Consider the following 26799-nt stretch of genomic DNA (forward strand, 5'->3'; position numbering starts at 1 on the left):
TGAGAGGGTGACAACAGTTGGTGCTATTATTTGCAAATGGAAGAAACACAAAATAAGTGTCAATCTTCCTTGGTCAGGGGCTCCATGCAAGATCTCACCTCGTGGAGTTTCAATGATCATGAGAACAGTGAGGAATCAACCCAGAACTACAGGGGAGAATCTTGTCAATGATCTCAAGGCAGCTGGGACCATAGTCACCAAGAAAATAATTGGTAATGCATTACGCCCTGAAGTACTGAAATCCTCCAGCGCCCGCAATTATCCCCTGCTCAAGAAAGCACATGTACAGGCCCGTCTGAAGTTTGCTAAAGAACATCTGAATGAATTAGAGAAGAACTGGGTGAAAGTGTTTGTGGTCAGATGAGACCAAAATCGAGCTCATGGGCATCAACTCAACTTGCTGTGTTTGGAGGAGGAGGAGGAATGCTGGCTATGACCCCAAGAACACCATCGCCGCCGTCAAACATGGAGGTGGAAACATTATGCTTTGGGGGTGTTTTTCTGCTAAGGGCACAGAGCAACTTCACCGCATTAAAGGGACGATGGACGGGGCATGTATCTTCAAATCTTGGGTGAGAACCTCCTTGACTCGGCCAGGGCATTGAAAATGGGTCATGGATGGGTATTCCAGCATGACAGTGACCAAAAACACATGGTCAAAGCAACATAGGAGTGGCTCAAGAAGATGAACATTAAGGTCCTGGAGTGGCCTAGCCAGTCTCCAGACCTTATTTCCATAGAAAATATGTAGAGGGAACTGAAGGTTCGAGTTACCAAATGTCAGCCTCGAAACCTTAAAGGCTTGGAGAGGATCTGCAAAGAGGAGTCAAAATTCCTCCTGAGATGTGTGCAAACCTGGTGGCCAACTATAAGAAATTTCTGACCTCTGTGATAGTACTTGGTGGCAAAACCCTTGTTGGCAAAGTCATGTTTTGCGAAGGGGTCAAATACTTATTTCACTCATTAAAAGGCAAATCAATTAATAACTTTTTTGAAATGCGTTTTTTTAGGGCTCTGGAAATTAAAGATAAATTACTTGATTAATTGTTAATTTTTTTGATCAGTAGGCTGCCTGCCCTGGGGCCGCTTTGGGCCAAGGTGTGGCTGCAGCGCAGCGCTCCGCTCCCTCCTCCTCCTCCACTATATGTCATACACAGTCTGCGGGCATCTCCCGCTGTTTGTCTCCGAGCTGAGTGTGAAAACTTTGGCCGCGCTGTGAGAAAAGTCCCGCCCTCCTCCTAGATCAGCTCGTGTGATAGACGCAGTGTTCTGTCTATCACACGAGCTGATCTGGGAGGAGGCGGGACTTTTCTCACAGCGTGGCCAAAGTTTTCACACTCAGCTCTGAGACACACAGCGGGAGATTCCCGCAGACTGTGTAATCCAGGCACAGGCACTGACTACAATGAGGCTGCGATTATGGGCACGGTGAGACTGCATTATGGGCACGGTGAGGCTGCCATTATAGGCACGGCCAGGCTGCGATTATGGGCACGGTGAGACAGCATTATGGGCACGGTGAGGCTGTGATTATAGGCACGGCGAGGCTGCGATTATGGGCATGGTGAGACAGCATTATGGGCACGGTGAGACTGCGATTATGGGCATGGTGAGGCTGAGATTATGGGCACGGTGAGACTGCATTATGGGAACGGTGAGGCTGTGATTATGGGCACGGTAAGTCTGAGATTATGGGCGCGGTAAGACTGCATTGTGGGCACGGTGAGGCTGTGATTATGGGCACGGTGAGGCTGTGATTATGGGCACGGTAAGGGTAAGATTATGGGCACGGTAAGGGTGAGATTATGGGCACAGTGCGGCTGAGTTTATGACGTGTGACGTCCTAGCCATGCCCCGCTATGTCTGGCTTCGGCCGTTGCCATAACAACGGTGCTAAATCAGCTAAAAGTAGTTGAATTTGTATGTGCGTTATAATTAATTGAAATTAGTCAATTAATCGATTAAAAAAAATCGATTAAAATTTTCGTGTTCCATTAATCAGTAACAGCCCTAGTTTTTTTGAATTTTTTTTTGTTGTTGTTTTGTCTCTTACTGTTAAAATAAACCTACCATTAAAATTATGGACTGATCATTTCTTTGTCAGTGGGCAAATGTACAAAATCAGCAGGGGATCAAATACTTTTTCCCCTCACTGTATGTCTCCTTTTCTGTTAATCTGCTTTGAGTTATTACATTTCTTGAATTGCTTAGCTATATTAATGAGCTAATATTCCAAAGCAAAGCAGGGTTCACAATACCCTTGTCATCCATTATACTGTGTATCTGACTCCCTTTTTTGCTTACGGTCAAATTGTTTAAAAGCTGCCTATTGTTGAGAAGTTTGTCTATAGTCCAACTCCAGCAAAAAAAAAAAAAAATTGTTTTGAATTGCGTGGGGAAGACTTCTTTCCGACTGGTTTTCTGTCTATTTCCCTCACTTCCTATTCCTTTCAGACACAGATAACAAACTGTTCTAACTGTTCCTCACATAGCTAAAAAAAGGTTTTTGATTGTATCTATGTCCCTGTTGTAGATTTCTCATCACGTCCTGTCCTTGACAGGAAGGGGAGGGTGGCTCTGTAATAGAGATGTAGATGGCAATAAAATATGACAGTGGCTCTAACCCTTACCTGCTCTAAAAATAGAGACCCTTAAAACATTACAAAGAATGTTTGGGCTGTCCTCTTGAATGAGCCAGTTAGAAGTATCCCCAGGCATACTCAAATACTAATCTATTTTCTATTCTTAGCGGCCAAGATAGCATTAGCTACAGCCTGGAAATGCCCTGTGATTGACTTTTCCTTATTGAAATGTAAACTTACTGAAAAAATAGTCAGCATGTTCCAAGATAAACAGTTGTTTGAAAAGGTTTGGAACCCCTGGCTCTCTTAACTACAAATGCTACCTGAATAGTGGTGGATCAGCTGTCTGGTGGAACCAGACTTCCGAATGGGTGCCCCCTCCTTTTTTTCCTGTTTTCTATCCTTTTCTTTTCTTGGTACTCTTTTCTCTATTTCCACTCTTACCTTTCTTATCCAATACTCCTCAGGCACAAATTTGTTTTCCTTGTTTTTTTCCACACTATGGGAAATGGTACTTATATACACTATAATACCAAAAAAATTGGGCTGCCTGCCTTTACACGCACATGAACTTTAATGGCATCCCAGTTTTAGTCCATAGGGTTCAATATTGAGTTGGCCCACCCTTTGCAGCTATAAAAGCTTCAACACTTCTGGGACGACTGTCCACGAGGTTTAGGAGTGTGTCTATGGGAATGTTTGACCATTCTTCCAGAAGTGCATTTGTGAGGTCAGGCACTGATGTTGGGCAAGAAGGCCTGGCTCTCCAATCTCTGCTCTAATCCATCTCAAAGGTGTTCTATCAGGTTGAGGTCTGGACTCAGGCCAGTCAAGTTCCTCATCCATATCTTTATAGACCTTGCTTTGTGCACTGGTGCTCAGTCATGTTGAAACAGGACGGGGCCATCCCCAAACTGTTCCCACAAAGTTGGGAGCATGAAATTGTCCAAAATGTCTTGGTATGCCTTAAGAGTTCCCGTCACTGGAACTAAGGGGCCAAGCCCAACCCTTGAAAAACAACCCCACACCATAATCCCCCTCCACCAAATGATTTGAACAAGTGCAAAAAGCAATATCCATAAAGACATCGGTATGCGAGTTTGGGGGTGGAGGAACTTGACTGGCCTGCACAGAGTCCAGACCTCAACCTGATAGAGCAGACTACGAGCCAGGCCTTCTCATCCACATCAGTGCCTGACCTCACAAATGCGCTTCTGGAAGAATGGTCAAACATTCCCATAGACACACTCCTAAGCCCTGTTGAAAGCCTTCCCAGAAGAGTTGAAGCTGTTATAGCTGCAAAGGGCGGGCCAACTCAATTTTGAATCCTACGGACTAAGACTGGGCCATTAAAGTTCATGTGTGTGTAAAGGCAGGCGTCACAATACTATTGGTAATATATTGTGTGTATTGTTGAGGGGCTATGTACCTTAAAAACCCCCCTCCCTGTTTTTATTTTTTCCCTAAGTGGTTGTCTTTTTGGATATTATGTAAGAGTTCAGGTTGCCAACTCTTTCATGAGATCTTTTTCGTTATCATTCTTGTTTGATCAGCCCCTAATGGGGCTGCATTCATGTATAATACCTGAAAACACATCTACGTTCTCTGATCATAGTGTTGGTTATTTCTATATATTGTTGGTCACGGTGTCTGAGGACTTTTTTGGATGTATTAAGCCTCTTCTTGATTCTTTTTGTACATTTTGACCACTGGAATTTGCTGTTATATTCTTGTTATTGTGGAGAACCATAAAAATGATTGAAATAGAAAAAATAGAGACCTTTGGTTAGCCAGGTTAACCAATGTCACAGCAGTGGAAGCCCCTGTTTTCCTCTCATTATGGTTTTCTTTAAAACTAAAATCCATGCAAAAAAAGCATGGTATAAACCGAGAGAGCCTTGACTGGCTTAAATTGCTGACTCCTCCTGTCCTTGGCTGAGTACAGGGGATTATAGGAAGCTGTTATCAAGATCCCCATACCTTATGCTAGTTTTAGGTAAAGATGCATTAAATCTGAGCTTCAAGGATCCTTGGCCATAATGTTGAGTAAATGTCTGCAACAATGAGAATTGTGATGAAGTTTCTCAGTCAGCTCTTTGCTTGGTATGTGAGCAGACAGCTGTTGTTGAGTTTACTGTTAGCTTATCACTAGTATTACATCAGGAGGAAATCCAGGACTGCTGAGGAAATCGAGTGCTTGTAAATATGGAAAAATCCTTCTTAATGCTTTAAATCCCTTAGAGCAGCTGCTATGGTGAAAGTCAACACTCATAGCCTAAACTGGTTTAGTCCAATGACTCTCTTATGAAGAGGTACTTTTTTTTTTTTTTTTTTTTTTTTTTTTTTGGGCCCATGTAGGGGTCCAGCAAGATTTTGGCATGGACATGACCATGCTTTGGTGACATGATACTGTCAGGATCACCAAAGCAGCATAATCATTGACTGTTGACTTAAGCCTAGTACACACGGGCCGAATGTTGGACGGCATTGGCCAGTTCAATAGAAACCGTCTGACATTCGGCCCGTGTGTACTAGGCTTCAGTCAACATTCAATGACCTTCCCGAGGCCTTCCCTTTCCCGTCCCCCTGTCAGAACACAAGAGAACAGTGGGTAGGTTTGCTGTACTAACCTCGGATAGTTAGTACAGTGGCTCCTCCTGAGTTGTCAGTTTTTTTCATTCAGCCCTGCTGGGTTGAATTAAAAAAAACTACTCACACTGTTTTCCACTGAATTTTTATGACCGTATCCCTCTTTAGTTTTCAGTTCAATTGTGTTTGTCCAATTTTCAAATTGTTTTTCAAATTTAAACCCACATAAGCTTAAAACTGCAAGGGCATGATAACAATTTAAGTGTAATTACAGCCAAAACTGGCAAGACTAAATGTGTGAGAAATGCAAAATTTTAAGTTGTCACCAAAACCAAAATAGAGGTGGTAATCTTCCAGTGGGGACACTTTTTTCTGATGACCCTTATAAGGGATTTCCCTTACTTTGGAGAGGTTTCCTCTCATTTCCGGTTTGTGTCTATAGCACAGGGAGTGACAAAAAATGTTGTAGGACACAGATGAAAAAAAAAACCTCAGATTTTAACTGTTTTCAAATAGAAAAAATAAGTTTTATCTTTATATAGAGTTAGTTCTTATAAAGTACATCAAGGCAGATGATTCAGTTGATCAGTCAACAGACTGCTGTGCTTCATTTTTAAATGGTGGTCTAATGCCGTGTACACACGACCGATTTTGCCGTCGAAATAAACTCCGAAGGTTTCTCCGACGGAACTCCGACGGAATTCCATTCAAGCGGTCTTGCCTACACACGGTCAAACCAAAGTCCGACCATCCAGTTTTCCCGATAGGAATTGGTTTAGTCGGAAATATTTAGAACATGTTCCATTTCTAGGTCCGTCAGAATTTTCGGGGAAAAAAAAGTCCGATGAGGCCTACACACGATCGGAATAGACGATGAAAAGCTTCCGTCGGACTTTTTCTGTCTGACATTCCACTCGTGTGTACGCGGCTTTAGTCTAAGTAATAACTGATGATGTGCAATATGCAACAACTGAGATCAACTCTTCAGCTTTCTGTTTACAAGATTGTTTAAAGCCCAACTTGGCTTTGGGTAGCGTGAGGAAAGAGAACTTCTGTCAGGATTTTATTTGCAGTCTATCTTCGCATTGGGAAGCCTCCCCTCAGTTCTTATGTCATGAAAGGAAGTGATGGAAAATCTCTCCCGTGGGGTCACAGACTGCAACCACTCCCTATTTAGTGAAATGAGGAAAGGTTACAACCTCTGTCTTTTTTTGTTTGTGTCTTTTTGTCCCAGTGACAGCTGCTCCCCTTATTTCTTGTTTTGCTGCTTCAAGAAAAGGAAGTGAAACGAAGTCTCCTCAAAGGGGTCAAGAACAACAATAGACATTTCTATCAAAAATTAAAGAGAAGGTTTTGGCTGTAGTCAGGCTTTTGCAACTACAATAAATGTATATTATAATTTTAAATGCAATTACAGAAATAGAAAAGCCTCTTTCCAGGAAAAAAAAAACACTTAATGGGCTCACCCTTTCTCCTGTAGACAGACACATCTTTATGTGGCCCATCTTTATTTGCATATCGTGAAGTGATTAGGCCAGTACAGCCATAGTCTCTCTCCAATTATGAAGCATGGCAAATAAATGACTCCAGGTAAATAGGTTAAAAAAAACATGTCAAAGAGGAGAGAGGGGACACAGGGAAGGAAAGAGAGTGCTGCTCACCCCTATGATTGAAACACAAAAGAAGAACAGATTCCCCAATTGGGGTTTTTAGGCAGCAAAAAAGAGGGTAGAAGGCCAATATATAAAAATGTATCTTTATTGTACAAAAGTAGCTTCAACACACTGGTTAAAAAGAATGAGCTCCAATAAGGGTGTATACCAATGCATGACACTCAACACATACACTGCATACATATGTTTATAACAGTATAGCATATGCATAGACGTATGACAAAATTATGGACCTGACGCGTTTCGACCTATATATTCCAGGTCTTCTTCAAAGGTCAATCTGCTGAAATTGTACCACAAAAATGCATGTGTCAAAGAATTAAATATGTATATTTGGTAACAGGTACATCACATATCAATACAGCATATTTACCCAATGATGAGTGTCCTAGACCAAGGAGCTTTCTGTTAGAGAGATCCCTTTAAAATCGAAAGATTGCCCGTTCACCTTCCCCCAGAGGTCCCATGGCATCACCGCCGCAGCCCCTATTCCCAGGGGGAGATCCCAAAAATGTGGCTTACAAGAGATCACACTGTAAGACGCCCCCTATCTGTGCGCAGACCACTCAGTCGGTCAAATAGGGAGGACACCTGCAGCAACAACCCAAGAAGGAAAAAACAACAAAGATCGGAATAATGTATATTAGTATGCACTCCAACGTAAAGTTTAAAAAGTGTGTATGTGTTTGTATCTACTTGGTTATAAAAAACCATGGATACATATATATACCCATTACATTGGCCTTGGCCTATGCATATTGGGTGTATGTGTCTGTGCGTGGAAAAGTCCACACACACATATACATATGTGTATACACACATATGCCATACTTATGATTTTAAGTATAGAAAGTGTAACGGAGTGCATACAAAGGTAAATAAAACGCAATAATGAATAAAGAAGGGAGTGGTTAATTGCATATTAGTACCTCGACCATATAGAAGAAGAGGTGTGAATGGAATAAAAAATGTGTAATTAGTGAAGAATGGCGCTTAACAGTGGAAGAAAGTATGGAAACAAAGCGTGAATCCCTGATGTGGACAACAAGGGTGTGTGAAAGGTGACACACAAAAATGTGAAAAACAACGACCACTTAAAGGTGATGGGTGAGTAATGTAAAAACAGGTGAAAAAGTGCCCACATGTGGGAAAAAGGCAAGTGTACAAAGTATATTACCTAATGAGCAAGGTGAAGGTAGTGCGGAAACCACACTATGTTGCCCTGTGTGCTTGCACTTAGGTGTGACCTAACCCGGGATTGGTCACTACCTTGAACAGGCTAAGTAAACGCCAGTCCAGGTTACCATTTGGCAAGTCTGAAAGTATAAAATAAAGTAGAAAAGTATTGTATACATTTGAATATTTTAGATGTATGTGTGGTCATTGTAATAGACCAATTGTTATATATGGGGCAACAAAAGTGCAATAACATAGAAATAAGGTGGTGTACTTACAATGTGAAGCTGCAGGAGAAACCGTCAGCTGGACAGAAAGATATTCAGGATAGTCTGAGAGAGGCTGAAAGAATGTATATAAGCCCTTGATTTGGGGCGGGATTCCGCGGGATTCCAGGCTGGACCTGGCTACCATATTGGGGATTTCCCCTTGCCGGTGGCGTTCAGGGACATCCCCGGACGTCTCCGCTCACTGCGCATGCGCGGGGCCCCGTGCGTACCACGTGATGCGGACGCGTCACGCAATTGCGACGGTGATGACGTCAGCGGACGGAGCTCTCGCTCGCCCTGAACGCCGAGGAGACCACACGAGGCCGCCTTCGGCTGCCATGCCCCCAAGCGCGGTCTCCTTGGAGTGGTCTTATTAGTGGAATGCTGGCACCTGTCGTCAATCAATCCACGTCGGAATCCCGCCCCAAATCAAGGGCTTATATACATTCTTTCAGCCTCTCTCAGACTATCCTGAATATCTTTCTGTCCAGCTGACGGTTTCTCCTGCAGCTTCACATTGTAAGTACACCACCTTATTTCTATGTTATTGCACTTTTGTTGCCCCATATATAACAATTGGTCTATTACAATGACCACACATACATCTAAAATATTCAAATGTATACAATACTTTTCTACTTTATTTTATACTTTCAGACTTGCCAAATGGTAACCTGGACTGGCGTTTACTTAGCCTGTTCAAGGTAGTGACCAATCCCGGGTTAGGTCACACCTAAGTGCAAGCACACAGGGCAACATAGTGTGGTTTCCGCACTACCTTCACCTTGCTCATTAGGTAATATACTTTGTACACTTGCCTTTTTCCCACATGTGGGCACTTTTTCACCTGTTTTTACATTACTCACCCATCACCTTTAAGTGGTCGTTGTTTTTCACATTTTTGTGTGTCACCTTTCACACACCCTTGTTGTCCACATCAGGGATTCACGCTTTGTTTCCATACTTTCTTCCACTGTTAAGCGCCATTCTTCACTAATTACACATTTTTTATTCCATTCACACCTCTTCTTCTATATGGTCGAGGTACTAATATGCAATTAACCACTCCCTTCTTTATTCATTATTGCGTTTTATTTACCTTTGTATGCACTCCGTTACACTTTCTATACTTAAAATCATAAGTATGGCATATGTGTGTATACACATATGTATATGTGTGTGTGGACTTTTCCACGCACAGACACATACACCCAATATGCATAGGCCAAGGCCAATGTAATGGGTATATATATGTATCCATGGTTTTTTATAACCAAGTAGATACAAACACATACACACTTTTTAAACTTTACGTTGGAGTGCATACTAATATACATTATTCCGATCTTTGTTGTTTTTTCCTTCTTGGGTTGTTGCTGCAGGTGTCCTCCCTATTTGACCGACTGAGTGGTCTGCGCACAGATAGGGGGCGTCTTACAGTGTGATCTCTTGTAAGCCACATTTTTGGGATCTCCCCCTGGGAATAGGGGCTGCGGCGGTGATGCCATGGGACCTCTGGGGGAAGGTGAACGGGCAATCTTTCGATTTTAAAGGGATCTCTCTAACAGAAAGCTCCTTGGTCTAGGACACTCATCATTGGGTAAATATGCTGTATTGATATGTGATGTACCTGTTACCAAATATACATATTTAATTCTTTGACACATGCATTTTTGTGGTACAATTTCAGCAGATTGACCTTTGAAGAAGACCTGGAATATATAGGTCGAAACGCGTCAGATCCATAATTTTGTCATACGTCTATGCATATGCTATACTGTTATAAACATATGTATGCAGTGTATGTGTTGAGTGTCATGCATTGGTATACACCCTTATTGGAGCTCATTCTCTTTAACCAGTGTGTTGAAGCTACTTTTGTACAATAAAGATACATTTTTATATATTGGCCTTCTACCCTCTTTTTTGCTGCCTAAAAACCCCAATTGGGGAATCTGTTCTTCTTTTGTGAAAAAAAACATGTCAGGGGGTTAGGTACAGACCAAGAGCAGTACCCTGTGAAAAAAAACAACTTCATGCCTTGTCCATTGGGCGAAAACTTTGCTCTGAAGCAGAGCTCCTGCCATTGATCCTGTTCTTTTGATTTTTTGTTGTTGCAGGTACTTGTATAGAGCCATCAACTTATGCAGCTTTTTACATATCTATTGTACATTCACATCAGTCCCTGCCCTCAAGGAGCTTACAATCTAAGGTCCCTAACTTACATACACATACTAGGCCCAATTTAGACAAGAGCCAATTAACCTACCAGCAAGTCTTTGGAGTGTAGGAGGAAACTGGAGTACCCGGAGGAAACCCACGTAGGCACAAGGAGAACATGCAAACTCCAGGCAGGTAGTGCAGTGGTTGGGATTTGAACCAATAACCCTAATGCTACTAGGCGAGAGTGCTGACCACTTAGCCACTTTGCTGCCCTGTTGGACTTGTCTGGCTGGTCAAATAACAGGGCCTCCTTGCTGGCCCTTGTGGTTCATCCTGTTGATCTGTAGTCATTGCAGGGCACAATAGCGACATTGGGGTTGTCGAGAGCAACCACAAAAGGCAATGGGGGGCATGCTCTTCAACACACCCAGTGGGTGAAATAGCATTAGTGCCGGGAGCTCTGCTAAAGAGGGAAGGTTTTTAAACCAACTGATGGACATGTAAGAATGAAGCTGTTTTATTCACAAGGCATTGCTTTTGGACTTTATCGAACCCCCTCACAGGGCCGCTCTAATGGGATCAGCTAATGTGCATATTTGCAGCGTTCCTAACTTTTAGACACTGGGACAAACATATTTTAGGCTATACAGTATTTATAAATCTGAACACCCTGGCCATAAAAAAGTGAAGAAAAGCTTATTTCACAATGAGCTTTTGCAATTTGCATATTGTTACTGTTCTTTGCACTGCCTTATTGAATAAGTTCAAATATCTCATAATAACAAATTTATTCATAAATTAACACATGACAGTGCATCAAGAGTATTGTAGAGTATTGTAAAATTATACAGATTATTGTATATACATTTATATAAAATTGTAACAAAATACTAAAATTGTTTGTGGGAGGCCTGTTCTGAAATGTGTCATGTTTGATTAGAATCAATATATTTTGCAGGAAATTAGTACTATTAAGTACTTGGCCGTTTACCTTTCCTGTTTTTCAGGAAGCAGTGGACTGTTTTAGTTTTTCTTTTTCCCCACAAAATAGTGAGAGAGGCTTATTTTTAAACTTCTACTACCGAAACATGAAAGAAAGCCTAATGCAAGACTTGTAATGAAAAGTGTGTTAGGGATGTGTGTCTTGGCTGCAATGAAAGTCTCCGTTCTGTAAGAGGGGAATTTCTGCATGCTCCAAACAAGAGCACACAGGCAAGCCAAGACAAGGAAATAAGATTGTAGTATTCAGCGTTTATACCACACCTACATATCTGTTTTTTTGTAAAGAAATCTGTAGCTGAAATTCAGGTTGAAATGTTGAAAATCTTTTCTACATATTGAAGAAATGCTAACCAACAGAAACATTCTAATAGAATCTAAGATTTTGAGCAATATGTAGGTCTGAGCGCTCATTTACACTTGAGTGTAGCCAGGTGATTTAAAGTAGTTTTTTTCACGTGACTCACAGGAGCAAAATTGAGAGTTTTTGGCATCATCGGACTCTTAAATAGGAATGCCTGAAAACATCTATTGGGCCAAAAATGTAAAATTCTGCCCCAGAGAAGCTTGTGTATTTTTTCAAACTTCATGTGACAAGCAACACAACGCTTAGGTATGAACAAGCCCATTGCGTATAATGGGATTCTTCATTTTGAGCATTGTGGCGCTTCTCATGACAAAACACGTAGGTGTGAGTGGGGGCTTTATATGTTAAATATTGATGTGTTTGCTAGAGTGGGTATTGTACAGGATAGATTAAATAAATAATTTAATTTAAATAATATCTTGGATTAAGCTTTAATGAATATTACATTACATTACATAGCCATTAGCTCTGGGGCTGGATGATTGGGAACTGGTAATCAGGTATCTTATGTGTTCTTTATCAAAATCATAAAGCGACAGTCTCTCTCAACAATACATTTTCATGGTATTATGGTTGGGAAGTGTTTGGCCGTACAAGTCACTGAGAGAGCATGCAAAGACTGGAATGCAGGATTTTTCACTATTTTCACTCTCTCTATAAGGGGTTGAGATGAGGCTCCCATCTCTGGTTAAGGGAGGGGAGGCCTTGGCGCCGTCATTTCCTTCCCATTCTTATTTTTTATCCAAGCCAATTGCTTTATCATTTATAAAAATCCATTTACTCTATTCCATTTATAAACTTGTCAAAATCTATTTACAAGTTCTCTACTTGAACTATGTAGGTGGGATTACTTTTATGATGCAAGTTTTGCTGTATGACAGTATATGGGATTGCTTCTATTAGTTAATATACAGTATTCTATATGACTTGGTATTGCATTTTGTGCTCTGTGTCTAATATGCCTGGTGTCAATTTCCTATTAGTGGAATATGTTTTGCCACGGTCTACTGCTCAGAGGCTGAAGGCAATTTAATTTTAGGTTTCCGGAGTCAGGTTACTTCATTGACTTTGGTTAGTTGTAAGACTACAAAGCAATTAAGAAGTGTAATTGTGATTAATGAGAACATCTGCTGCAGCAAATGAACATTTGTATATGGATCATAAGCCAAGCACAGAATGCATGGCTTACACATTCAGTAAGTATGGCAGTATACTCTAGAAGCCTACAAGGTTTAAATTAAACCAATAAACCCACCTTGATTAATAAGCCAACATGTTTGAATTGGTTCAGTCTACCTTGATCATGTGTTGTGGAAAAGCATAATAAAAAACTTGCCTGCACAAGCTTGCCATTGTTGGAGATTGGATAAAGAGTGCAAAATGTACAGATCCATAAGGAACAGTGAATGATCTCTGTAGAATCAGCCATGGATATAACATTACATGCAAGGAGCATATGTTCCAAGTGTGTTTGTCTTATTGCAACAGTCGTAGAGTTTACAGCTTCAGTCTCCAGGGCCAGTTCACACCACATGCAGTCCGATGCGTTTTTCTTTTCTGCATCAAAAATGCAAAGAAAAGTAGGTTATATGGTTTCCAATGGCATTGTTCATACCGGTGCGGTCAGTTCCAGGGCGTTCCAATTCCAGAAAAAAAGAACATGCTGTATTTTTCCTGCACTGGACTGTACTGAAACATGGTAAAAATCCTCAAAAACACATCAAAGATGCACTAGTTCCCAGTAAAAAAAAAAAAAAAAAAAACAGGCAAAAAAGAAAGCAAAACATCTGGAATGCATCTGGAAACTCCTCAAAAATGCATCAGAATGTATAAAAAACACGCATGCAGAAATGCATCCGGAACGGACCTGGAGTGCATTTAGGTGGGTTAAACCGGCCCTCAGGACTGAATTTGTATACCAGGAATGTATAGGCATAAAACTGTAGCTAATTTAACTTGTGTCCATGAACAATGAATAAGTCCTAGCTAGAGGTCGACCGATATATCGGCCGGCCGATATATCAGCCGATATTTGGCGTTTTTTACTTAATCGGCATCGGCTGATTGTGCTGATAAAAAAGGCCGATTGTAACTTCAGCCGTGACTTGCAAATGACTTCTGTAATAGAAGTCAATGCAAGTTGCCTGTGGAGAGGATTCTCTCCTCCTCTGGGCAGCCTGCCAAGTCTGATAAGAAGATACATTTGTATCTTTTCAAGTTCTTTTATCAATAGACTGAACTCCGTGGAGAAGTTCTCAGTTTAACCATTTAAAGACTAAATCTTTTCTGACACTTGTTGCTTACAGGTAAAAATCCTGTATTTTCTGCTAGAAAATCCCTTAGAACCCCCAAACACTATATATATATATTTTTTTAGCAGAGACCCTAGGGAATAAAATGGTGGTTGTTGCAATATTTTATGTCACACGGTATTTGTGCAGCGGTCTTTCAAACGCAATTTTTAAAAAAAAATACAGTAATGAATTAAAAAAAAAACTAAGCAGTAAAGTTAGCCCATTTTTTTTCGTCCCAAAAGTTTTGATTACCTGTTTTTGTGTATTTAATATTTAAGATAGTTTTTTTTTCTTCTAAATTATACATACAAGTGAACTGATCGGAGGTTTGTTTTGTTTAATGTAAAAAATTTTCTGTATCACTTATTACTTAAGGCTGCTTTCACACTGGAGCGGGCAGGAGTTGATGGTAAAACGCTGCTAGCTTTAGCGGTGCTTTATCGTCATTTTAGAGGTGCTATTCGGCTGCTAGCGGGGCGCTTATAACCCAGTTAGCGGCCGAGGAAGGGGTTAAATGCGCCCCTGAAGCGCCGCTGCCAAAACGCTTTGCAGGCGCTTCGGCAGTGGTGCGCATTCATTTCAATGGGCAAGAGTGGTGGAGGAGCGTTATACACCGCTCCAAAGATGCTGCTCGCAGGACTTTTTTTTACATCCTGCCAGCGCATCACCTCAGTGTGACAGCACTCGGGATATCACACTGAGACTGCAGGGGAGCCGTTTTACAGGCACTTTACAGGCGCTCTTTTTAGCCCAAAAGCGCCTGAAAAATGCCCCGGTGTGAAAGGGGTCTAACTGTTAGATTTTATGAGATGAAGGGAAAAAAAAAAAAAAAAATCGGCCAAATATATCGGCCCAAAAAATCGGCATCACATATCGGCCATCGGCCACTGCGATTTCTAAATATCGGCATCGGCATCGGCCAGAGAAAACCCCATATCGGTCGACCTCTAGTCCTAGCCATTAAAAACTGTTAAAACAGCACCACTTTATCAGAGATGTCAAGATGCTAATCCCAGAGCATTGCAAAGATCAGAACAACTGTGTTTAATTTCCAGAGACCATCCTGAGATATGCAGGTATGACTGTGTAAATTGTTATACCTATCAATGCCCTTTTTTAATTCAATTAAAAAAAAAATGTTTTTAGAACTAAAACTAGCTTCTAAATCTGGTTTCTATGGCCAAAAGGAATGCTTCTGTGCATTGAAGTGGAACTAAAGACAGTAATACCTCTGTCCCAACGGTCCGACGCATCAGGATCCCTCGCCGGTGCCAGCATTTTTCTTCTGGCCATCTTGATTGGTGGGTGTTCAGTGACTTCACTTGTGTAAATGTGCAGGTGTGCAGTCATTCCTGTACACAGGCAACATGCTGGAATGTAAACTGCGCTTTGTACGCGAAGCTCAGTGCACATTCTACAGGGTATTGTGAACAGTCAGGTAAATGTATTTTACTGCAGAAGAGACATTACATCTCTCTTGTGCAATAAAAGCCTTCCTGTTCACAATTTTTATTTTTATAATTTTTCCAAGTAGAACTAAAAACAAAACTTTTTTTTTTCATTTTGGATAGAGTATGGGAGGGTTATAACCCCTGTAAAGTTTATTTTTACCATCTGTGTACCATTGCAGAGATTTTCCTTCACTTCCCGTCCCATAGCCAAACAGGAAGTGAAAGGAAATCCCTGCAAATTAAGGGAATTTCTTGGGGCCCCCCAGGTCATCAGAACTAGTGTCCTCATTGGAAGATTTCACCTCCATTACATTTCTGGGGACAACCCAAAATTTGTGATTTTCTTTTACTTTCACTTTTAATGATAATGGACAAATAGAGAGGGTGAATCTTCTTAACGGGGACACAGACAGCAATAAAAACTGACAAGTGTTCTAATCTCTCTCCACGCTATCCAAAAAAAACCCCCCACAACATTCATCTTCTGAAATATTGAATGCTGAAGTGTAAATTGGTAGTCATGACTTGAGATAAGGTGACTAGGCTCACAAAGATATTTTGCTGGATGATGGGGAGAGGGTGAATTAGTCCCCGTCCCCTCCCATAATGGCCACATGGGTTACTATGGCAGTATGGCAGCTTCTGCACAGTATGATCATGAGTATAGAGGAAGGTGATGGGCACTTTTACTTTTTTTTCAAAGTCAGCAGCTACTACAAATACTGTAGCTGCTGACTTTTACTAGAAGAACTCTTACCTGTCCAAGGATCTCGCGATGTCGGCCCCCCAAAGCCGATTCATCCTTCGGCTCGGGTGCAGGCGTCGCTATTGCAACTAAGGGAAACCGGCAGTGAAGCCTTCAAGCTTCACAGCCGGTATCTTACTGCGCATGCATGAGTCGCGCTGCACTTTCTGAATGGCCACTTCGTCTTCTGGGAGACACACAGGTCCCAGAAGGCAGCGGGGAGGAGGAGGAGCCGATGCAGATGGGGAAATGATGTACCTCACCGCGGTGGGGTTAGGACGGAAGTACACCTTTGTACTCCAGAAAAGGTACAAAACAAATAGAAAAAATATATATCCAACAAAGAGGGGGGTGGGGTGGATTGGTCTTTTGTTTAGCTGTAAATTCGCTTTAAACCAGGGTATTAAATTGCAGAATGATCTCTGTATAACTGTATGAAGAGGGGACACACATGTAACCTTTACCCAAGGCTTTTTTAATAAAGTAGTGTCAGAAGCAATAGTGCTGTAGAAGAACCCATAGTGATGCAATAAGCTTTTCATTTACCAATGCCAGATTTCTGTGAAATGAGCTTTGGTTGCTATGAGTTATTAAGCTTTACATTTTGCTCTTTAGCCTACTAATATGTAGGTGCTCAATTCTATTTAAAGAATTTGGTTTTCCACTCGGGAGTAGTTTTCCCATGATCTGTTTCTTCCAATATGAACATTATTGGGTTTTGTTTACAGTACTTGTCCAATCATGTACAGTATACTTGGCATCCATTTAAAAACAGCGCACTTTGCTTAATGTAAATAGTGTGTATCAAGCTTTGCAGCTGGAATTTACTTAAATCTCTGAGATCTATGTACTTCTTCAGTAAATTGTCTTTGACTTTGCAAAGAATACATGAACTCTATATGAAACTAGCAGAGATTAGTACCATGGAATTGCTGAATATGGATGCACTTCTGTGAGATGTAACCTAATTGGATCTGTGCCACCCAAGAGACCAATTAAGGTGACAGATGGCACTTATGGAAGTACGGGGTGGGGCAGCACGGAGGCTGAATTATCCATATTGGACACTCTGTCCTTTAGCGTATGTTCAGCCTCTGGGCCACCCAGCGGCATTCATTATGTTGGGTACTGCCCCCAACATAATGATTATATTTGAGGAGAATTAAGCTTAAATTAAACTTTTTGCTGGCTTCAGTATGTTTTGATCCACTGATTAGAACAAATATGCCACAAGTGAAGTTAAAACTCCTGATATTCTAGTTTTTAGTTAGTGATTCAGCCAGGCAACTTGAATTTTCAGAAGGAGTAGTCAGCTGATGGGTGCACTTTAAACATACAGCCATATTAATTCTGTATATTACCCTACAACAATGGAGCCATTGGGTGCTTAAAGTATATTCAAAGGCAACATTTTTTTTTCTTTTTTAGTTTTGGATGGAGTTAATAGGAATTAGAACCTCTTTAAGGTTTTATTGCTGTTTGTGCCCCCATTAGGGAAATGCACCTTCTCCATTTATCCTGTTTACTACTATCGAACGTAAAAGTTAAAAGGTCACCAGAACGGTAATAGAGGGGGAAATCATCCAATGGGGACACTAGTTATGGTGATCTGGGGGGGGCCTAATGGATTCCCTTAATTTCCAAGGGATTTCCGCTCACTTCCTGTTGTGGTTATGGGACAGGAAGTGAAGCCAAATCGCCTCAATGGGACAAACTGACAGGGGTCATAACCCTCCCTTACTCCAAATAGTCTATAGTTCTACTTTAGCTATACAGCTTTATGTTGTGGACAGGTATAGCAACCAAATTCCAGAGAAACAAAAGACCTCAATGTATGTGCCAAGTCACTTGTGTGTACTGAACCTTTTTTAGTTTTGGGTGAATTTTACGTTCAAATTCTTTTTTCTAGTAACTTTGACCAGAGTATACATAGTTTTCATTTAACTTTGGCCTGTATAGATATGAATTACTGCATTTAAAGCAAGAGTGTTGATACTGTAGTGTCAATCTTTTCTATTCTATGTTATAGAAAGCACATACACAATTCTGTTAATGCTTAGCTTGCACTGTTTTCCATGAAGAGGAAGTGATTATGATCAGGCAACTTTCATTATCCTTAACTTTGGCAGGATTTCCGCTTTGCTGTGGCTCAAACATCCCAAACCCTCGGGAAGCCAGTGATTGAGGACAGGATCCTGAATCAAATCCTGTACTACCTGCCACAGCTGTATGAACTCAACCGTGACGTACTGCGAGAACTGAAGGAGAGGATGTCTCAATGGTACCGTGCAGCTGCTATGTTCATAAAATTAGTATATAATCTTTACAATGTATACACTTTTACATTAGACCTTTCATGGGATTCAGAATAACTGATCAGCATTTTATTGTTTTTATTTGTATAGCAATAACATATTTTATGAGCTTTATAAAGATCCTTCTAATCAACACCTTCTACACAACATAAAATATTATAGACTGATTGAAAGACAAATGCACGTCAGTTCAATCACACATTTACCTAATGGAGCACCTTAAAGTGAACTTGTAATGTGCCCATGACCTTTATATCTAAAGCTTCTCCCTTATGGAAGTCCCATATATGGCACTCCCACATATTCTCACCTTCTTTTTGCTCAGCTGATGCTCAGTTTAGCTGCTGGGAGCGAATACAAATACCTCCGGACTTCTGAGTATGAAGGAGCATGTGACTCACTAACCCTTTACCCCCACATGACATCATTTGTTCATGTTGATTGGCCACTTAGGTACTAAGCGTTTTCATTTAGGGGTGGGGACATGGCTATCAGCCCAGTGTAAGCTCCAAGTTACTCCCATCGGCCATATAGAACAGTAGAGGAGCAAAGGCAAAGTATCTGTGTGCAGCTGTCGGGGTTTGTATTACAGAAAACGTATTGTTTTGTTGCTGTCTGTTGTCTTGCATAGGCAAAACACTGGTCTAGTTTAGTGAAGAACATACAAATTCTGTGCATTACCTCTGTGTCACAAAGCAGCAATACTGACCATATTCTTTGTCTCATGGTTTGTCAAAATTATGATTGCCTTGTAGGAATGAGCACCAGAAGATTGCTGATATTTTTGTCAAGAAGGGTCCTTACCTCAAAATGTATTCAACCTACATTCGTGAATTTGATCGGAATGTGGCACTACTGGATGAGCAGTGCAAGAAGAATTCTGCATTTGCTGGAGTTGTTAAAGACTTTGAGGTAATAACAAGTTAAATGTTCTCTAATAATATAGTAATATTCATCTGGGATATTTGTTTAGTAAAATGGTGTTTTGACTCGTGTGATCCTTTCTATTTGGTAATTCCTTGTTGTTAAAGTGTAGGCCCAGACAAATCTTTTTTTAGTTTTGGATAGACTGATGAAGGCTTGCAGATCCTGTTGGCTTTTACTGTTATCCAGGGCTCCGTTACAGAGATTTCTCTTCAGTTCCTGTCCTGATGACAGTGGTTTTACAAGAGGAGAAGTGAGGGCAAATGCCTCCAAAGTGGGAGGAATTCCGGGGAGTTGCCAGGGTCACTAGAACTGGTGTATACAATGATTGTATATTTCTGCGCAAAAATCTATGTGCTCAATTATAGGAGCCGCGTGCCTTACAGCTAATAAAGCTGCACTATATAAACAATGAAGAAGGACAAAAATCGCGCTCATTCCAATATTTGTGCCAAACTAAAGGGTACTTAATACATTTTAAAAAATAACATATTTGACAACCAAAACGTGCTCAGTAATACCCTTATAAATGTTCTAAAAAGTACATAAATCACAAAAGCCCAAAAAATTCCTTAAATTAAATGCTTGCTGTTCAATCAAAGTGCTTGCTGCAAATAGAATAAAGTGTTTTTTGTGCAATATGGTGCCTTAGGTGCTCAACAGATCCACTAAACAGTTCTCCCAGGTGACAAAACCCCATACTTACCACAAATATTTGACCCCTTTTCTCAAAGGAAGTCAAACAGCGCTAACAGATAAGTGGGTCTCCTAATTGGGGCTGTGATCACTCATCCAACTATATCCAGGATATTGTAGGGCTAAAACCAATCAGTCAGTCTTGGATATCTAATATGCTCTTCTCACTTTAAATAATTCCTCCAGAGTCTCATTGGCAAGGGGAAAATGCAACAAAGAATCTCATAGTGTAGTATTTTAAAATGTCATTATTAAAGTGAAATTCCAGCATCTAAAAAAAAAAAATTAAAAGTCAGCAGCTGCAAATAATGTAGCTGCTGACTTTTAATATAAGGACACTTACCTGCCCATGGATCCAGCGATGTCGGCCCCTTCGAAGATGATTCATCCTTCGGCTTGGGTGCAGGCAGTGTAACTACTACGCTTGCATGAGTCGCACTGCACTTTCTTAATGGTCCTGTCGTCTTCTGGGACAGACACATGTCCGTCCCAGAAGGCAGCGGGGGGGGCCGAAATGACTTACCTTGCGGCGAGGTAGAACGGAAGTCCACCTGGATTGAACAAAAAAAGGTACAAAATGACCAAACAAAAAAAAGATATCCAAAAAAGGGGGGGGGGGGTGTGCTCTAATGTTCAAGACCTATGTTACGGTAATTTTAGCCTGAAACTCCGCTTTAAAGTAATAAAATCTGCATTTGCATTAAGTCAACTAAAACGAGCATCAAAAGAAAGAAAAAGCAAGAACGCCGGTTTGCGTTCCACCTGTGTTCCATTAACAGGAAGTGACGTATTCCGGAAGTCCAACCCAATGTTTCGTCATTATGCATCTGACGTCATCAGTAGCTGCTATAGGTTTAATTCAGTCTTATTTTATTCATATAGAGAGATAGGAGAATATATAAACATTACAAACGTTGGTAAGGTACACCAACAATAAGTATCGTGTACGTCGGAACAAATGCATATCCAGGTCACATAAAAATGGAGTGAATACATGTTTGTGTGTCAGAGAAAAAGTGTTCAGAGAATAGGCCGTAGAAGTACTGGCAATCTTGCCAGTAGAAGAAATGGGCGCCATAGGCGCATCATGTGACAGATGGTTCCCCCTGCTGGCCTATAAAAGGCTGCCTCTGTCTGACCCAAGTTGCTGGATTGTCTTCAGCTCTTCCCTGTTCCGGTGTTATACTTGCAAGTGATTCCTGTTGTGACCTAGGCTTACCTCCTGACCTGCTCTGATCTTCTCTCCATTGTTTGACCCCTGGCTTGGCTCACGGACTTTACCATACTTGCACCTGCCTGATTACCAGTGTTTGACCCCCAGCTTGGCTCACGGACTTTGCTATACTTGCACCTGCCTGATTACCAGTGTTTGACCCCCGCCTTGGCTCTCGGACTTGCTATACTTGCACCTGCCTGATTACCAGTGTTTGACCCCCGGCTTGGCTTATTACTTATCTGTGATTGACCCTCAGCTGGCCTCATCACAGCCTCCAGTCTGCTCTCCTGTGTTCTACCCTCAGCCAGGCTTTTACTAGTGTCCGGATTACTCCTTGTCATCTTCTCAAGCAAAGTCTCCAAGTGATCATCAACTCAAGCCTTCTCAACCTGCTGGCAAAATGTGCTTCTTTGAACCCTATACCTCCTCTACCAACTTCAGGGGTATACTGTGCTTAGCTGCAAGGGGAGCCTCTCTCAGCATCTTGGCCTTGGAAAAGGTACCTGACAATGTGGCACATCAGGAGACCATCTGTGTTAGCGACCCCTGAAAACATTACATGTTAAAGTAACATTCACCATCATTTCAGAAAAGGGGATCATAGTTGTCCCATACATAATAAATCAGGAAAGGTTATATGAAAAACCTGTCTTTATGAAAAATAATACGTCTTGGGGTCACCCACTGAATCAGTAACAATGGATAAGTCGAAGTCATGGTACATTTGCTTAATGGATTCCTAAGGGAGTATTTAGACATAGAGGAAAAGGAATACGGGCAGAAAGACAGGTGGCAAGAAGCACTCCATCCTAGTCCCAAGGCGACATCGTCTAGGCCACTCTCAGCCCAGGAGATAAACAACATGATTGTTGATCTCTAGTGACAGAGAATCACTACTCTGGCCGCTGCAAGAAAGTGTCGCAATACATCTTTTTTAATGGATTTGAATTTGCCAGGGAGTATAGATAAGAGAGCCACCTCGGGTGAAGGTTGAATGGAAGTCACCATCAGTTTACAGTATAGTTTGAAGATCTGTTGCCAAAATCCCTGTACAGGAGGACATTCCCACCAGATGTGGAGCATGGTACCCCGGGAGCTAAGACACCAACACTGCCAACAGGTATCTGGTACTGCCGAGTTGAAATGGTGAAAAGTAGAAGGGCATCTGTACCATCTCGTTACCAGTTTAAATCCTTTTTCCTGAGCCTTAGTGGCTAGGGATAACTTGTGCGTTAGGATAAAACATTTTTGTCAATAGGGGAGATAGAGTGACGTAGTTCTGCCTCCCAGGCCTCCGTAAATGGTGGAAGGTCAGGAGAAGAAATACTGAGCAAAAGGGAGTAAAGTTGAGATACCACATGTGTTGGAGGTTCTGCCTGCATGAGCAGTTCCTCAAATCCTGTTGATTCAGCTAGGATGTCTGGAATGGACTGGAAAGTCCGGATGTAAGAAGTAGTCTGTTGTCTCTGAAACCTCTGCATGGGGTGTCGGAAAAGCGAACCGGGAGGGGTATCTGTCCTTAAAGTGGGGTCTGCTCGAAGGACCTGGGCAAGTCTCTTATGATCTTCTTTTCGCCATGGTCTGAATTCTGTTAAGTACATAGGCGGCGGGAAGGCCGGGGTCCCAAAGAAGGGAGTCATAGGCCCCATGTGATTCAATAGGCCCCTTCTGGACAGCATGCAATCCCAGATCTGAATTGCTTGATGGGTAAGGTCATTGAGGGGTGAGTTTAGTATGGGTGGGCCTGACTATTATACCTTGGATAGAGGAATTGTTACATAAAGCAATATCCAAATGTTCCATTGTAAGAACATAGAGGAGGGGGGACAAGGGACACCCCTGTCGCGTCCCGTTAGAGATAGAAAAGGCTGGAGACAAAGAACCATTCAGTCTAATCCTAGCAGATGGAGAGGAGTAAAGGGACCTTATCCTCGCTATCATATTAGTTCCCAAACCTAGTTGTTGCAGGGATAACCGAAGGAACTGCCAGTCTACTTGGTCGAATGCCTTCTCTGCATCAACTGTTAAGAGGCATAATGGAATATCATGGTTCCGGGCATAGTTAGAAGAAGGGTCTTCAGGGTATTGTCCCTAGCTTCATGGCCACTCACAAAGCCAACCTGATCTAAGTGGATTAACCTGGGTAATAATGGTTGTAACCTATTGGCCAGGATTTTAGCGAAGACTTTCAAGTCGACACCAATCAAAGGTTTCGGTCTATAGTTTGCGCTTAGAGTTAGGTCCTTGTCTGGCTTTGGGATGAGGGATATATGAGCCTCAAGTGTCTGTGGAGGGAACATTGAGCCCTCTGACAAAGAGCTGAACATCTTAGTAAGGAAGGGCGTGAGAAGGGGAGCAAAAAGTTTATAAAACTTAGGAGTGAAGCCGTTAGGGCCTGGGATCTTTCCAGTTGGTGTACCCGGAGTTTCCAGATCTGTAATGGTGTCACCATCCAAAGTAGGGAGTGCAGTTTCCAAAACATAGGATAATTGGTCTTCCGCCAAGGTAGAAGGGAAACCTGATAATTGTGACTCAGAGATATTGTACAGGGATTGATAAAAGTCCCTGAATTCCTCAGCCATCTTAGAAAGCGAGGAGATCAATTCTCCCTGCGCCCAAAAGTGGAAGATACTTTTGGATGCAGGGAGCGAGAACATTCCTTTTTCAGACGTGTACCCAATTGAATAAAGGTTCCACGTAAAACTGCTTTTTTTTTTTTTAACAACAAGGTTGGTCTTTATTGGAGAAGACATCATTTTACAATTAACATCTACAATCAAGCTCTCATATACAATTTGAAAGTAAAAGGGTCAAAATACAAAAAGGTTCATTTGCAAAACAACATAAAATGCGGAGTCAGATATAGGGAGGAAAAACTGTGCTAACTAGTGTAGGTATTCCTAAAATAGCTGTCCACGTGCATAGGATCTAGAATGTCGGGTTTTAAGATATCGCTTATCTGGTGGGGGGGGGATACTATATCATCTTATGTTAATGCCATAATATTAACACACAATGTCCTACTTATTACAGTATGGGGTACTAAAACTGTTCAGTCCAAGGCATCCATATTCGATCAAACTTCTGCGGACATCCTCTATTGGTGTAAGTCATCTTATATAAAGGTAACACAGCATTGACAGTAGAGTCCCACGCCTCCACCCTGGGGGAAGACGGTGACGCCCACTTTTTAAGAATTTCCTTCTTGGCATAGAACAGCAACAATGAAATCAGTATTTTCGTGTATTTAGGCCTCTGGTCATCATCATGGATACCCAAGAGAGCCAGCTCGGGCGATACCGACAACGTTAACTGTAGGCGGATATACGTAAAACTGCTTTTAGTGCCTCCCATTGAATGGGCAACGATGTCTTATCTGAAACGTGGTCAACAAAATAGTTAGATATTGTGTCCGAAACCCTTTTCACTCATTCCAAATTCGTAAGCAACTAATTGTTCAAGCGCACTGTCCACTCCCTGATCGGAGTGGAGGGGAGCGAGAACGCCAGGTGTATAGGAGAGTGGTCTGACCAGACCATTGAGTCTATGTTGCATTTGGGAGACCAATCCAGACAGCTGTGGTCACTCATTAGGTAGTCTATGCGACTATACGTCTCGTGTACATGAGAGAAGTGGAGTTTAACACCCTCCAAACGTCTACAAGATGCAGATCATTGAATGCACATTTCAAAGCCCTCAGTTTGGGGAATGAGATACACGACCACAAGGTGGAGGAGTCTAAAAGTGGTCCAGAGGGGTGTTGAAATCTCCACCTAAGATGAGCTTACCCTCCATGAATGCGGACAGAATCCTCAAATACTGCAACGTGGATGGCACTTGATTGATATTCTGTAGGTAAATGTTAGCTAGCGTAAATTTGGTACCCCATAGCAAGAATTTCACAAAAACATACCTTCCCTGAGGGTCAGAGAGATGATCAAGCACTTCTATGGGGAGTGTCTTATGGAAAGCTATAGATACTCCCTTGGCTTGGATTAGTACTGTGGAACCATCTGTTGAAATATCTGTTGGAACAGGAATGAAAATGTGTCTCTTGCAGAAGAAGCACATTAACTTGGCGTTTGTGTATTTGATAGAGGATTTGTCCTCTTTTGGTGGCAACGTTGAGGCCATTTACATTATACAAGCAAAATTGTAGCTGGGGGTGAGTAATCACTGTGTGGGCCATGATGGAGTGACAAGAGGAAAAGAAAATAAGAAAAATAAGGGAGAAAGGGGAGTGAGGTAGAAGGAGGGTAGTCGAGGGAAAGTTGGGGAGGGAGGGGATAGGAGAAAGGAGAGGAGTGGGAAAGAGGTTGGTCAGAGAGAGCAACTGGGGAAGGTGTTTCAAAAAATACTAAAGCGTCCGCAAAAGCGTAACACTGCGTGAAATATCACGTGGTAGGCACAAACCGTGCCAGTCCTATTTAGGGAGGGAGGTAACAGTTGGAATAGCTGAGTTGTGATCCCAACAACTTAGCAGGCATATATAACGTATATGAAGCACACCCATTGACCGTGACATCTATTGCTTAAACTCTTAGTTACTGAAGAGCACAGTGTATACCTTAGTCACAATTCGGGGAAACAAAGCGGGTGCCCAGTTTTATTTATTAATCACCACTGGTACCATTGGGTATAATAAATATTGTAAAAGCATATGGAGGATAAAATCGGTGATGAACAGGATATGAGCAGGCTGTGGGCAAAATAAAGGCAGAAGTATTCCTATGTGGTCATGTGTAGATTGAATACACCAATTACTACATCTATAACAGCATTATCTACGATCGTCATCATAGTTTAGCTCAAGTAGCAGTGTAAATGCACATTAGTTACTATTGATAAGGTCTACTAGTCCCAAGCTACAGGGACAGTTAGGTCCGGCACTGAGGAAAGACTTCAAAGCCCCAGGACAAGCCAAGGGACTGTAGTTGGGAAACACCAAGTCAGTCTGCAGGTCCGCTGGTCCAATGTATTGAAAAAACATAGCTACAATAGGAACAGTCCAATGAGAATCAATAGTTGGCTCCACTTGGGCCCAGACCACGTCCCCTTAATAATAATCAGGGGTGTTAAAGACCTAATTGAGAAGAGAAGGCACCAAGTGTATCTATACACACGTAGCAGTCATAACATTATCAGTGTATCCAAGGAGGTGAGGGTATACAGTAAAGGCCAGGGCGGTCTGGTGCCAAACGGGTCCTTCATAAATTAATAAACAATAGCAACATTGCTAACTTCCCTTCCAGAGCCCCAGCAGGTACGACTGCACCAGTAGAGGGCAATGAAAGTGTCCTTGAGCCAAGCAAGACAGCTAAACCATCAATAGCATTTAAT

The 26799-nt window shown here is 41.7% G+C and overlaps 1 protein-coding gene across 1 annotated transcript in view; it reads left to right on the forward strand.

Annotated features, from left to right (window-relative positions):
• Positions 1 to 26799, forward strand: part of FGD6 (FYVE, RhoGEF and PH domain containing 6) — a 154778-nt gene that overhangs the window by 83587 nt on the left and 44392 nt on the right. Inside the window, exons 6-7 of the mRNA XM_073620164.1 lie at positions 18438 to 18589; positions 19379 to 19535. Of these exons, the coding sequence (XP_073476265.1) occupies positions 18438 to 18589; positions 19379 to 19535 (309 nt within the window). The remainder of the gene's footprint in view (positions 1 to 18437; positions 18590 to 19378; positions 19536 to 26799) is intronic.

This window comes from Aquarana catesbeiana, linkage group LG03, assembly GCF_042186555.1.
Source record: "Aquarana catesbeiana isolate 2022-GZ linkage group LG03, ASM4218655v1, whole genome shotgun sequence".
Classification (NCBI taxonomy): domain Eukaryota; kingdom Metazoa; phylum Chordata; class Amphibia; order Anura; family Ranidae; genus Aquarana; species Aquarana catesbeiana.